We start from the raw sequence: 13253 nt of genomic DNA, 5'->3' as shown, positions 1-13253 counted from the left end.
ATAAATTTGGTTGAGGCAAGCTCCATAAATGCGAAAATCAAAATACACACTGAACCCTAAATTATGAGCATCGATTTATGAATTTCGATCAGCGGTAAACTACTGTTTAGTAAAATCGACTGCTTCGAACAGGAAAGATTGAAGTGCTTAACAAGTGGCACTATCGTGTTGATCAGTCACAGTATTTGGACTAGTCGTATTTGGTGATAAGAAAAAGCAAAATCACAAAAATACTGAACTCCGAGGAAAATTCAAAACGGAAAGTCCCTAACCAAATGGCAAAATCAAAAGCTCAAACACCCCAAACGAGTGGAAAACAACTGTCATATTCCTGACTTGTTACTGACATTTTTCTACGTAGAGAATGGTGGACTGAACCTAGTCTTATAGCCAGTCAAAATCTCTTACTTGCTTCACAGTTGCATCTAATGATATGTAGAAAGGGACAAATGTATGCCTTTATAATAACTGCTTTACTAGAGACATGTTTATTGACGAAATGCATGTTCAGATTTTTTCATAAGCTCAGATTTATGACTTGCATGCACGCAGATCCTCACATTTATTCACCATGATATTTTTACTTGGATTTCAACTATTGCTCATTCATCAACTATTTTATCATACATTTTCTCTCGCCAATTCATAACATCTCTCATACACATCATCACAACCTTTCTAACACAAAAGTTATGAAAGACTTTTTCACAAAAACATAGGATGTGTTCAGATCAAACATTGTGTTTAAGATATAATAAAATTAATATAATTTTACTGAAAATTTAAAACCAAATTAACACGATGACGAGGGGAAGGATATATTCCATATGGTATAACAAGGCACCTAAATACAACCAAACGAATTTCCGGTTGGTCTGGAATAGATGATATATAGTTTAACAGTCATACAAATTTTATAGTGTGTTAGAAGATAAATTAAATAATTCTTTCAAACTAAAAAAGATCTTTTTCAAAGTTTCTAATTGATACAAAACTACAGTTTTACGTATGTAAGCATACCTATAAATGTTTTGACTATATGTTGGTCTCCAGATGTCTATTTTTAATTGTGTGAATGAGTTGATATGTAATTGACATATACCGAAATTTAACAGTGTCTATCAAAATTGTTCATTATGATTCTAATCAATATTGCAATTTTGGAAGATTATGAACACATCCTTGTTTCTGCATACCTATACATTTTTAACTATACAGCGTATCTATTGCACATAAACAGTCTAAAAGCAAGTTATAGAAAATTTTACATATATAAACATTATGCTGCTTTGTAAGATACAAGATAAAAAGAACTTATATTCTCTTATTTAAGAAAAATAGACCAGAGACAAAGATAAAAGTATTCATGAAAGCACCGTATCATTATTAAATGCGAAGTTCAAATGTGAGAAAGTTCTTAGCACTTAATGTTTTAAACATAGCACTTATTTCAATAAAATATTACAAAATCAACAAAAATATTTGTAATCGAACAACGTACAATAGTGTAACAATAATTCAACAATGTTTTTAAAAAACAAGTCTTAACAACATTTCGGGACTTTGCAAACATGCTCCGAACACAAAACTTATCACAGCTCAAACCTCCACGCAAACAAGTTTCTAAGAAACTATCAATGCAATGTAAGGATTTCTGTAATTCTCAACCTTCAATGAACACAATCATGTACATATAATTTTATCACAACTTTTAACGGAAGTCATTTGACCTAGACATGACGAAGTCACATGACATCTTGTTCAAATTTGAGTAATCCGATGGTAGGTTCATATGTTCCCGCCAAGTAATATACATCACAACTCTCTAGTTTATCACATTTCCCACGTCTATAGTCTGTGTAAGAGATGACGTCACATTTATGTGAAATTGTCTGAACGTCATTCTCATCGAAATGTGGGGATTGGAATAGAGCTCTCTGTAATAAAGATATATAACCCCTGTTAATAATATCAAAAGCTACTAAAAAGTTAGCACATCTATTTTACTCTAATTGCTCGATAAGAATTCCTCTGAAGCAATAATAATTCCCAACAAAACAGTTGCTATTGACATAATAGTTACATTTGAACAAATGAAATATATATTTTATTGTTTATCATCACAATGCTACAAAGTACAAAGAAAAGATTTGTTCTCTGAAATATCTGATGATGAAAATATTTTAAATGTAAACATATCAGCTGCTACTTATTTTTAGACAGCTGATATGTTTTCATGTTGATTTAAATGGATTTTAAAATCAACTGAAGATTTTCAGTCGTATTATTTGAAGACAAGATATGTAGACTATTTTTAGACAAGACTTTACAGAAAATCTTATTGTTAGCTTTGTCAATAATTGAGATAGAAAAATAGATAAACATGATAATTAATTTAAAATGATAAATATTAAAAAATAACGTTGTTTTTATAAAGCATTCTATCAGGGTTAAAAAAAAAAACAATTGAAATAACGAACCTTCATGTCCTGTAATTTTTTACCACCACGAGTTTCCTCGGGATGATAAAACCATTTGACCTTGACAGTCATTTGACCTCCCCACGATTCCCACATACTATCAATGCGACCGATGTACGGTAAGTGAGGTCTTCCTGTAGAAAGAAACACTGCACAGTCTCCAACCTGAAAGATAACAGTTTTACTTTTAACCATTTATTAGTTAATAGAATAATACACCGAGGAAAAGATAATATACAATAAAAATAATGATCCAAAACTTTTACCAAAAGGGAATTAAAAGGATATTCCATTTTTAAGACAAATTTAACAATACTTTTAAATTCAAGCAATTAAAAAAACACACCACACGTATTCTACAGTTGTACTCATGACAGACGATACAAACACATTACACAACTTTAAACGTTTTTAACATTATACCAATAAATCAGAATATTTACTTTTATTTCCTCTTTCCCACGGACAATCTCTCTGTAAAATTCTTTTTTTGCTTTTCCTTTCATGCCAGGCCTTTTTGTGCTTTTACCATGCCAGCGCCATAGCTGTCGTGGAGGTATTAAAGCTACAAAAAAGTTTGATAATCAACAAATTAACAAAACAAGTACAATGATCAAAACGATTGTCCAACAATATTGGCAACTATGTTTTGTACTGTATTTCTAAGACATACCAATAACCTCCGAGACCACTTAATTTTCCCTTCTGACAGAACTGTTATTTGCTTTGATACAAATATATCTCATTTTTAAAACAGCTAAGACTCCTGATTGTCTTTCAACTTTTTTTTATTTTTTTTTGCCACGGCCTTGTCAGTTTTTTTTCATCTTATAAGGCTAGATTATCCTATGTCATGTTCCGCCTCTCTTTTATGCAATTGAATACCTACAGTTTCTTTCTACACATTTTATACATCATATTTTTATAATGAAACAAAATCAGAAAATTTAATGTATACACAACACAAATTACAGTTCATATTGATTATTCTTTATTGAGGATTAAATGTCACATTTTATGTGGTACCATTTATTGGCCTGATTTGAATATTGGAGATAATCAGAGTGCATGAGGTTTCTTTGTGTCCGAAGTATGTAACGGAGAAATCCAATAAAATGAAGCACACCTAGATTTTTCTGCAATTATAATTTCAATTTATAACACGACTTTCATGTCTTTATATCTCTTATTTTTAATTGAAACTTTGCAGTGATAAAAACTAATGACACATAGACGAACTACATGCTATCTTACTCGGGTATTTTAATAACATTATAGTGCATGATATTTCAGTACTTAACAGATTACCACAAAGTCAATCTCAGTAGCAACAACATCGAATGGAAATATAAGATAAAAGCACAGCCATTGTATGTAGAAGCATGATGAAGGCAGTACAACATGTATAATGTAATTAGTACCTGCCGCCGCTCTGCTTTTAGTCTCTACATTAAATGAAGGCTTCTGGAACAATGATTCAGTTCTTGCTATGTCACCATTTCCAATGCTTTTAAACTGAGTAAACATCAGACTTTGAGCCAATATGGATTTCCCCTCATGATGATTTCCAAAATGATAATGATGAATAAATGACAAATGAGGTATGTCTGAATGATTACACTTCAAAAAATTACCTTGATCCTCAAAAACATTTCGTTCTTTCTTCTTATCTTCCGAACGAACTTTTTTCTTTTTAATCTTTTCATCTTTATCATTGTCAGATTTATGCTTTCTTTTAGAACCATGATGTTTATTATGCTGTTGCAAAGAATGTAAACTGAACACACTATCGGTATCATCTTTGTCAGTGTCACTATCACTGTCATCAAAACCACAAACATCAATATCCTGTTCGTCCTCTGAAGCAATTTCTAAAAATTCGTCCTGTTTTATTTTTGGAGGTCGCCCTGGGCCACGTTTGACTTTTATATGAGAATCAGAAACAGAAGGATTTTCAGATTTTCTATGTTCTGATATATCTGACGTTGTATGTCGTCGTCGTTTTCCAATAAGCAACAGAGGGTTTGGATCATATGCTGTAATACAATTTGTTTCACATGAAAATTGTATAAAACTAACACTTCAATATTGATGTTTTATTTAAATCTGCCGAATACATCTTTGTGACGCACGAAAATAATACAGTGTTGATTTCATTCTTTAAAAATATTTTAAAAATATTGTTTTATTCACAATCATGATTTTATTTTAAAAAATATAAATGATTAAAGTCTGCAACAATATCTGTTTTAAAATCTGCTAATGCAAATGTTATACTTACACACAAGTGGAAAGTCTGCTTGTAGTAATCGTATATGATCGATTGGAATTTTACCAGAATCACCATCGTCGAATTCAACATTAATGAATCGTATATCTGGACTAGAATTGGGACTGCCTACAGAACAAAATACACCATTAATGAGTTTTTTGAACTGTTACTAGCAATTGCGCATACAGTAATTTATGTTAGTAGTAATTTAAGTTTCAGCAGTATACCGATGATCAATTTCATAAATCGCTAAGGGTTATTAACACAAACTTAGAGAAAAGCATGAACTCCAAATGAAACTAGACAAAGATAAGCTTTTTTATTAATATATGCATAGAACATTCTTATATTTATTATTCTCAGTAAACTTTAAATAAGGTTTGACAAACGTTTATATGTGCAAGCGATTGGAGAAATGTGAGTTCGTATCTTCTTATAAAAAAGGAGGACGTTGGGTTTTCAGCCGTTAGAGAACGCTAAAACAATCAAAAATAAACTAAGGTAAATTTAGGTAAGAATTTATGGTTAGCCTCATGTAGATGAAACGTGCGCCTGACGTACATAGTTATAAGCCTGTTATATTTGACGAGTTCATACAACCAAAAGGTCGTTAAAGCGACAGTAGCTAACCGATGTTCAAATCTCGTAAATCAATCAACTCTTCTGGATGCATCGACATGGTTAGAAGGTACCCATGCACCCTCTACCCCGAGAAAATATCTCTGACCGCCATAATATAGCATAAAAGTGATGAAAGTGGTGTGAAACATCAATCAATCCGTAAATCAATCAACCCATCAATCAATCAATCGACAGTTCGTACACATTCGATATCGCTGCATGTTACCGTTTCGTTACAGAAGATATACCATCCCAGTAGTCCGCACTTTGACTGACATGATATAATAGTTATCAAATGTATCATGATTATAATTTAATACGCAAGACGCGCATTTCATCTACATAAGAATCATCACGCTCAGATGAAAATAGTAATAAAGCCAAACAAGTACAAAGTTGAAAAGTAATGAGGACCTAAAATTCCAAAAAGTTGTGCCAAATACGGCTAAGGTAATCTATTTCTGGAATGAGAAAATCAAAATATTAGATATGTTTTGTGTAAATCTATTAGTAGGAGACGGGTTAATGTAAGAACACTGTTCTTATTTCCTAATCTCAATTATTGAATCATTTGTTTATTACGTATTCATTTCTTTATCTTTGTAGCTATATATATATATATAACGATTTCTTGAATACATTATTTTTAGACTTAGACGTCTTTTGTACAAGTAACGCGCATATGACTTATCGAATTATTAACCTGGTATTTATGATGAGTTTTTTTGTATGACAGAGAAACTTTAATGTAGAGGAATAGTTTTTCCTCATTAGTATGTGAAGGACCATGTCAATGTTTGACCCAGCTATAGCCAACTATAAACGATTGCTTATATATAATTACACATACAATTGTTTCTTACAAAATTACCTTTGGAAACAGTTCCAGGGTACAAACAATTAAATTGCTGACTCCAGTAAGCACAGATACGAGAACCTTCTCGCAGTTGAATGGAATTGGGTTGTAGATCCAATACCTATAATATAGTATCAGTTTAACAACTCATTTCAAACAAGTTTTATATGAATCAAAATCAAAAGATAATTGATAAATCAAATTTAAAATTATGCTTATAAAGTAATGCTTTAAAGCACAAACTCGAAAATCAAAAAAGACGTGGGCTGTTAAACAAAAAGAATGCCTAAATGCTATAGCAATATATTTGAACCAAAGTATATTTCTACGCACGAGAGTTGACAAAAATAATTCAGATTTCTGGTTAAAGAGGCATGTCTTACTGACATTAAGTGTGTTGGTCATTTTGAAGTACAAAGCTCATTGTAAGAAAATATTCCAATATAACGTCATTTAATGTGTATCAAATGAGCCGTTAGTTAAACAATATACCAGTATAACATACATTGCAGTAATGTTTTTTTTTAACACAAAATGGCACAGAAATAAATGTATATACGGTTATAATTATGAGAAATGTCTATGTAGAAACGGTACTAGTATATTGGGAATACCACACAACCAATTATACTTACAACTTCTTTCAGGATCTCTTCTCTTGAATAAATATGAGGACGATTTCCTCTTTCATTTTTTATAAGAACACCATAAATATCAGGCGGATGAATAGGTTGAACAGTTCCTTCATAAAACAAACTATCTTTGAATACGAGAACATTTAGTCCATCTTGAAGATCGCTTTCGGTAAGTACACAAGTTCTTGGTCCTGCAAACATTAGCATAATATTAGATTTTATGTGGAAAAGAAATAATATTCATTTGATACCTCAACTTATATCAAAACTTTGTTCATCAATACATGTAAAGACCGATTTTACCACTATACATATGTTAATGAAAAATAAACATGAACTACGGCTTATTGACATAGTTAATTCCATATATGCATTTGAAATAATTATTAAAAACTTTAAAAAAAAAAAAACACCTTAATTTCTTACCTGGAGTTGAAGGCATATCTTTAAGACGACTTAGTGGGATATCATCTCCTTCACTTTCGCTATCGTCATTGTCATGCACGTTGATTAGCGGTTTTATATCCTTAATTTTGAGTCTTTTCTTTTTTAATTCACGTCTTTGTTCCTTGTAAAGATAAAGAAATAACAATTTGAAAAATATGTTATTTCATGTACATTAACAGATGAAGTACAGAGTACTATAAAAGAGGAGATTTTCTCAAGGTTTGTTTTATTAAATCATTTAATAATTGGCAATCCCGTCAAATACGAGAAATTCACCCTACAAATAGTTCATACTTAAGTTCCTTAATTGATATGAAGAATGAACTTATATTTTGATGCCGTAATTTCACCCCAATAAAAAAGGATTTTGCATTTACCTGTTAACAGTAAATGAGGTCTTGATTAATCAGTTATGTTTGTATAAATTAATCATGAAATGAACATACATACTAGTACATATAAAACTGTAAAAATAGTATAATAACAATTCAGAAAATGGCAGCATATCTAAATGTAACCATTCCTTAAAAAAATATAATAACCTTTTTCATTTCCATCGCTTTCATACTTGTTCGTTTTTCCATTGATTTTTTGTATTTTCTTTTCACTTTCTGAGTTAGTTCTTTCATATTCTTAGCTTTCTGTAACTTTGCTTGGTCACTTTTTGATTTTGGTTCAGCTTTGGTTTGAGGTTTGGAACCCGATTGCTTTGTTGACTGGGTATAATTTGGACTAGGCTGAGGACTAGGATCACTTAGAAATATTCTTTCACTTCGTCTTATCAACCATTCTTCGTCCAGGAACAATGGCTTCATAGGCGATTCAGGTTCCACCTTTGAAAATATATAAGTATACTAACAATACTTTTTCGTATCAGTGAATTATTGATTAGAATCAAAAAATCGTTTGAAAATGATTGTAGCGTAAGATATATTCTGGTCCTTCACATTACAAACAATAAAATAGTTCTACCATTAATTTCAAGTATGCTTTTACTATTGATAACGGAATAGGAATTCATTATATCGTTTCGTCAGTTGTGATGTCTGCAAGACGAAATCGGCAGTTTACACACAGTTTTTTGGCAACAAAAATGAGCCTTACCTTTGTTTAAAAAATCGGCATGAAAACCTGCTCCAACAGAGTTTTGAGGAAGGACAAACTAAGATTTACGCATTGGTTAACCGAGACCTAATATCTGTATCCCAGATCACAATCGGCATGTTTTCCAGTACTAGATCTAAAGATACTAGAACTGTCGTTTAATCTGTTATTTCGACGATTGTGTCTTAGTCTCGTTGTGAAATTTTAACCAAGTTTGAAATCTCATAACAGAGAATGCATCCACAGCAGGAGACGCTAGAATGTCCCTCTGTTATCTCTCGCCCCTCTTTTATCCAACCCGCGCATCCGTTTTCGCTCCGTTTGTAGTTCTTTCGATTCCCTTAGATTTTGTGTGTGTCCTTAATTTGATCACTTAATTGATTGACGAATTTGAACATCGGTAAACTTTAATTGCCTATATTTTAGGGTATACCATTTAATCAGCTTGATAGTGACATCATCATTAATTCTCATTTCTTATAGAAATGTATCTTGATTGAGGGTGATTCTTTATGAAGTAAAAAAAATGAAAAAGTAGTATTACCTTTGGTTTTCTTTGAGTTTCATCTTTGTTCTTTTTAGCTAGATCTTGAAAGCTTTGATACTGAAATAACTGGAACGTTTTGGATGTTTTCGCTACTAGTGTTTCTGAAAAGAACATTTGGACATACGGATGATATTGAAAAAAATCACTAAAATACAAAACTTCGAGGATATAATATAGATATATCTTTTTTTAATAACCTTTTCGAATCATGATGCAATTTTGACATGGTTTTTAGCACTAGTATTTCTTAGTGCATAGGCCCTTCAGTTTTACTTGGGTAAAATATACTGTAAATAAGGTTTGTTTTAAGATATTGCCAGATATCTGAATCTTTCTTTGTAGAATACTCACTCCAAAACAAATTGTTCTTTTTAACGAAAACAAATAATCATTATTTGGATCACAGTCTGTGTAGGGATGCAATATAGTGAGGTGTATATGCACCTTCAAATTGAAGCAACGTTGCGATACTGATGGAAGTGATAATTTCGTTTGTTTTCTTTAAAAAGCAGTCTTTGCATCCCTGTAATCTAAACAAAAACTGCTCCAAAATAGTCTATAAGGAAGAGCGACATGTTTTCGAGTTTTATATCTTTAAATACCAGAATAGTCTGAAATGTTATTTTACCGAGTATGTCCTATTTCCGATTTTAACATTTTTACCGAGTCTGTGAATTCGGGTGGTGGGTGTAGCAGCCTATCAGGCGATGTTTACCCCTGTCGACGCGATCCGATTCTCTACTTTTGGATTCCGTAAGTGTTTGTTTATTTTTTTTATTTGTATCTTCTCCATTAACTTATAAGATTTGAACATTAGTAAACTGCTGCTGCTTTATGTTTTACCTGTGACACCTGTTGTTCGTGTAGGCGTTCCTTTGCGTGGTCGACCTGGTTTTCTCTTTTTGATCTCAGGGCTGCCTGGTTCCGATTTAACATCTTTCCTTTCTTTTTCTGTATAGAAATGGTAAATGTTTACAAGTTTTTTTTTTTAGATAATAGACTCAACAGGGAATTCCTTAAGAATGCTTACTTACTTTGTCAACAGATTTATTATTTTTTTCACATAATTATCAATACCCCCTCCATAAAAAGGTATCGATATATATTTTTATATAGCTGCGTGTCGTACTGCATGAGGAGAACGAATCGAGCTCACCTATTTTATTTAAATTTTTAAAATAAATTAATTTTCACAACAAAAAATTCTTAAATCTAAACTTTAATTCAATTTTCAAAAATGTTTTTTGTCATAACTGAAAATCAAAGCATCATTATCCTTCAGATAACGTGATATAGCCTACTTTTTGGTAATGTCAATTCACTGACAAATTTAAGACATGTTCTTTCTAAAGCGGATGTCTGTCCAGTAGAATTTCGATTGAATCATTATCGATTACAAATTTAGATGTCAAGAAATCGAACTGTTTAAGACGTCAAATCTGAATATCATATTCTTTACCAAACATTTTTTTTATTATCAAGAATGATATTTATCAAATGAAATTGAAAGCGAAATTAAAAAATCTAGTCACATGTGTGAGACAGAAACACCCTGGTATCTATGATGAATTTGTTGTAAACAATTATATATTTATTCCATTAGTAAAGTAATTTCATATAACAACACATGGAAGTTTTAAACGGCCTTGACTTGCTATACAGCCCTTGCCCGGTCGGTTTCATATAAGTATTTTGCAATAACTTTTCAAAATTGAGCTATCTATTTTTTTTAAATTTTAAACAACAACCAACATTAAATAGAGTGGACAGTCGCCAGGTGGTAATATACCTATGCTTTCTAAGACTAAAATATATGCACTCATCATGCAAACGGTAAATATGGATAGTAACAAGTCTATATGATATCTACATTTTGTGACATTATGACTGCATTAAGAATGGTCATTGAGTAAACATAACTCATGCAATCAAGGTATGGTGAACAACTTTCTTTTAAACATGCTAAAATATTTGACTTGCGGAATGATAACTGCAAAGAAAATTTAATCATTACAGGGGTAATACATGTGCATGAAAACAACATAATGCTGCTTGTTAGTAGCTACCTTCTATTTGAGGGGAGGTTGCTATACTAGTGGAAGCGATATTTTCGTTAGTCTCATTAGTAGTAGCCGATTCTTCATCACTACGTGGTGCAGTGACTACAGTATCTGTTGTCTCTTCTGAACACGAACCTTGTCGTTTTCGTTTGATCTTTTTTGATGTCATGTGTTGCTTCAAAGCATTTGAGGCATATTTTGCTAATAGTCCAAGACCAGATTGGAGAGATTCCTTATCTACAAAGAAATAAAACTCTCAAATGTAGTGTTGACACAGTTTATAAAATAAAATCTTCTGTTCAAACATGTTTCATATTTAGACAACCGAAACATTGATCAGACTGCTAAAACAGTATTCTGATTGCGCCTCTGTCGTACTAAATTATAATCCTGGTATCTTTGTATCTTTGATAACAATTTACACCACTGGGTCAATACCACTGCATGTGGACGTTTCGTCCCCGAGGGTATCATCCGCATAGTAGTCAGCAATTCGGTGTTGACATGAATATCAATTATATGGTTTTTATTATAAAGTTTCCAAAACTTTGAATTTTTCGAAAAACTAAGGATTTTCTTGTCCAAGGAATATATTACCTTAGCCGTATTTAGCGCAACTTTTTGGAATTTTGGGTCCTCAATGCTCTTCAATTTTGTATTTGTTGGCGTTATAACTATTTTAATCTGAGCGTCACTGATGAGTCTCATGTAGATGAAACGCGCGTCTGGCGTATTAAATTATAAGCCTGGTACCTTTGATATCTATTAATATCGATGGTGTCACGTAATCCGTGACATGACATAATCACTTGACTGAATTTTAATATTATACGAGCTGACTCAAACATGCGTTGCATAATTAATGGTGGGCTGTGAATTACTTACCTTTTTCTTTATTCCTTTCTTTATGAACATCTTGATTGCTTTCCTTGTGCACGTCCCGATTCTTTTGCTTGTGAATATCTCGATTTTTTTCTTTGTGAACATCTCGATTCTTATCGTTTTGGATATCTCGGTTCTTTTCTTTATGTAACTCTCGTTTCTTTTCCTTTACAATGTCGAGATTCTTTTCCTTTAGAGCATCTTCTTTTCTCCATTTTTTTAATATGCCATCTTTAGTCTCTGTCAAAAGTGGGTTTTATATTTTATAAAATTATAAAATGAAACGAGGCAATTATTATAAAATGAAACGAGGCAATTGAAGCAATTTGGTGTCCCTGGTCCGGAAGATTTAAAATTGGTACATAATTTTTTTTTCATTGGTGTCAAGATCTGACTTATTGATAAAAAAGACTAAACAGGTAAAAAAGTGGGTGTTGTATAACAACTAGTTGTGGTAAAATAATATCATAAAAGCTAAGACGTTAATCATTACCTTCTTTTATTTTCTTCGTTTTAAAAATGCGTTTCCTTTCATCTGTTTCATTCTTTGGTCTTGGATTTAAAATTGAGACTGAAAATAAAAGATAAAGTTTTGTTCAATTGATAACAAGGAATAGGGGATTATATACATGAGATTGTGTAAAAAGATACTAAAGTGAAGCGTATAGTTTTCGCTAAGGATTGAAGTTAAGATTAATTACCTTTGCCATCTGAAGATCCTTTATGTAAATGCTTTTTACTCTTGAAAGGTTTTTCTGAAGAAAAGCTTTTTCCTAAAAGAACAATGCAAGGAATTTGTTAAACAAAGGGAAGACATGTATTCACTTTAAAGATAAACATGATTACATATTCATATTGATATTGATAAGATGAAATGAATATATCCGTCTGTAAAAGAACAACATTTCATGTTCATAATTTAACATTTGTCACTACTGAAACACTTTAACTTTTAAATTGATTTTTAGTGTAACATCTGTCCCTATATTTGCACATCAACTTATGATAATATAAGCTATCTAATGCACAAGTTAAAAACATAATATACTCCTTTGGTTTTTTTTGCTGAGACGCATAATATGATTCTCATTTAGTAAATTTTCCCAAGATGAAAGACCATTGGACGCGTCTCTTTGGTTATACATTAAATTTTAGTGGAAAAAAAACCACAAATGCAGCAATGAATATCCAAAGCCAATCCATTTCCGCGGATATCCCTTTTGCGTTAGCTTTATCTTCTTTTATGTTCTTTTATTTTTAAACATTTGTTGATCTTTTCGTAAAAAAGAATACAAACGTTATAAATCCAGGTTTAACACACCATTACTTCGAAAATGACTGCACAAAGT

At 31.6% G+C, this 13253-nt stretch overlaps 1 protein-coding gene across 4 annotated transcripts in view; it reads right to left on the bottom strand.

Annotated features, from left to right (window-relative positions):
* Positions 1 to 472: 472 nt before the first annotated feature.
* Positions 473 to 13253, bottom strand: part of LOC134725459 (uncharacterized) — a 62138-nt gene continuing 49357 nt past the window's right edge. For 3 of the 4 annotated variants that reach the window (XM_063589282.1, XM_063589284.1, XM_063589283.1), the window contains exons 18-32: positions 12606 to 12677; positions 12398 to 12475; positions 11908 to 12144; positions 11029 to 11259; positions 9806 to 9913; positions 8960 to 9063; positions 7854 to 8144; positions 7291 to 7432; positions 6865 to 7055; positions 6245 to 6350; positions 4762 to 4878; positions 4115 to 4516; positions 2924 to 3045; positions 2481 to 2645; positions 473 to 1937 (exon numbers count right to left, since the gene is read on the bottom strand). In XM_063589282.1, coding sequence (XP_063445352.1) covers positions 1746 to 1937; positions 2481 to 2645; positions 2924 to 3045; positions 4115 to 4516; positions 4762 to 4878; positions 6245 to 6350; positions 6865 to 7055; positions 7291 to 7432; positions 7854 to 8144; positions 8960 to 9063; positions 9806 to 9913; positions 11029 to 11259; positions 11908 to 12144; positions 12398 to 12475; positions 12606 to 12677 — 2558 coding nt within the window. In that variant the 3' untranslated portion in view covers positions 473 to 1745. The remainder of the gene's footprint in view (positions 1938 to 2480; positions 2646 to 2923; positions 3046 to 4114; positions 4517 to 4761; positions 4879 to 6244; positions 6351 to 6864; positions 7056 to 7290; positions 7433 to 7853; positions 8145 to 8959; positions 9064 to 9805; positions 9914 to 11028; positions 11260 to 11907; positions 12145 to 12397; positions 12476 to 12605; positions 12678 to 13253) is intronic. The other variant, XM_063589285.1, reaches the window with a different exon arrangement.

Source organism: Mytilus trossulus, chromosome 7, assembly GCF_036588685.1.
Source record: "Mytilus trossulus isolate FHL-02 chromosome 7, PNRI_Mtr1.1.1.hap1, whole genome shotgun sequence".
Lineage (NCBI taxonomy): Eukaryota > Metazoa > Mollusca > Bivalvia > Mytilida > Mytilidae > Mytilus > Mytilus trossulus.
Note: the sequence above shows the minus strand (reverse complement) of the source record. Positions and strands in the feature narration are given on the sequence as shown.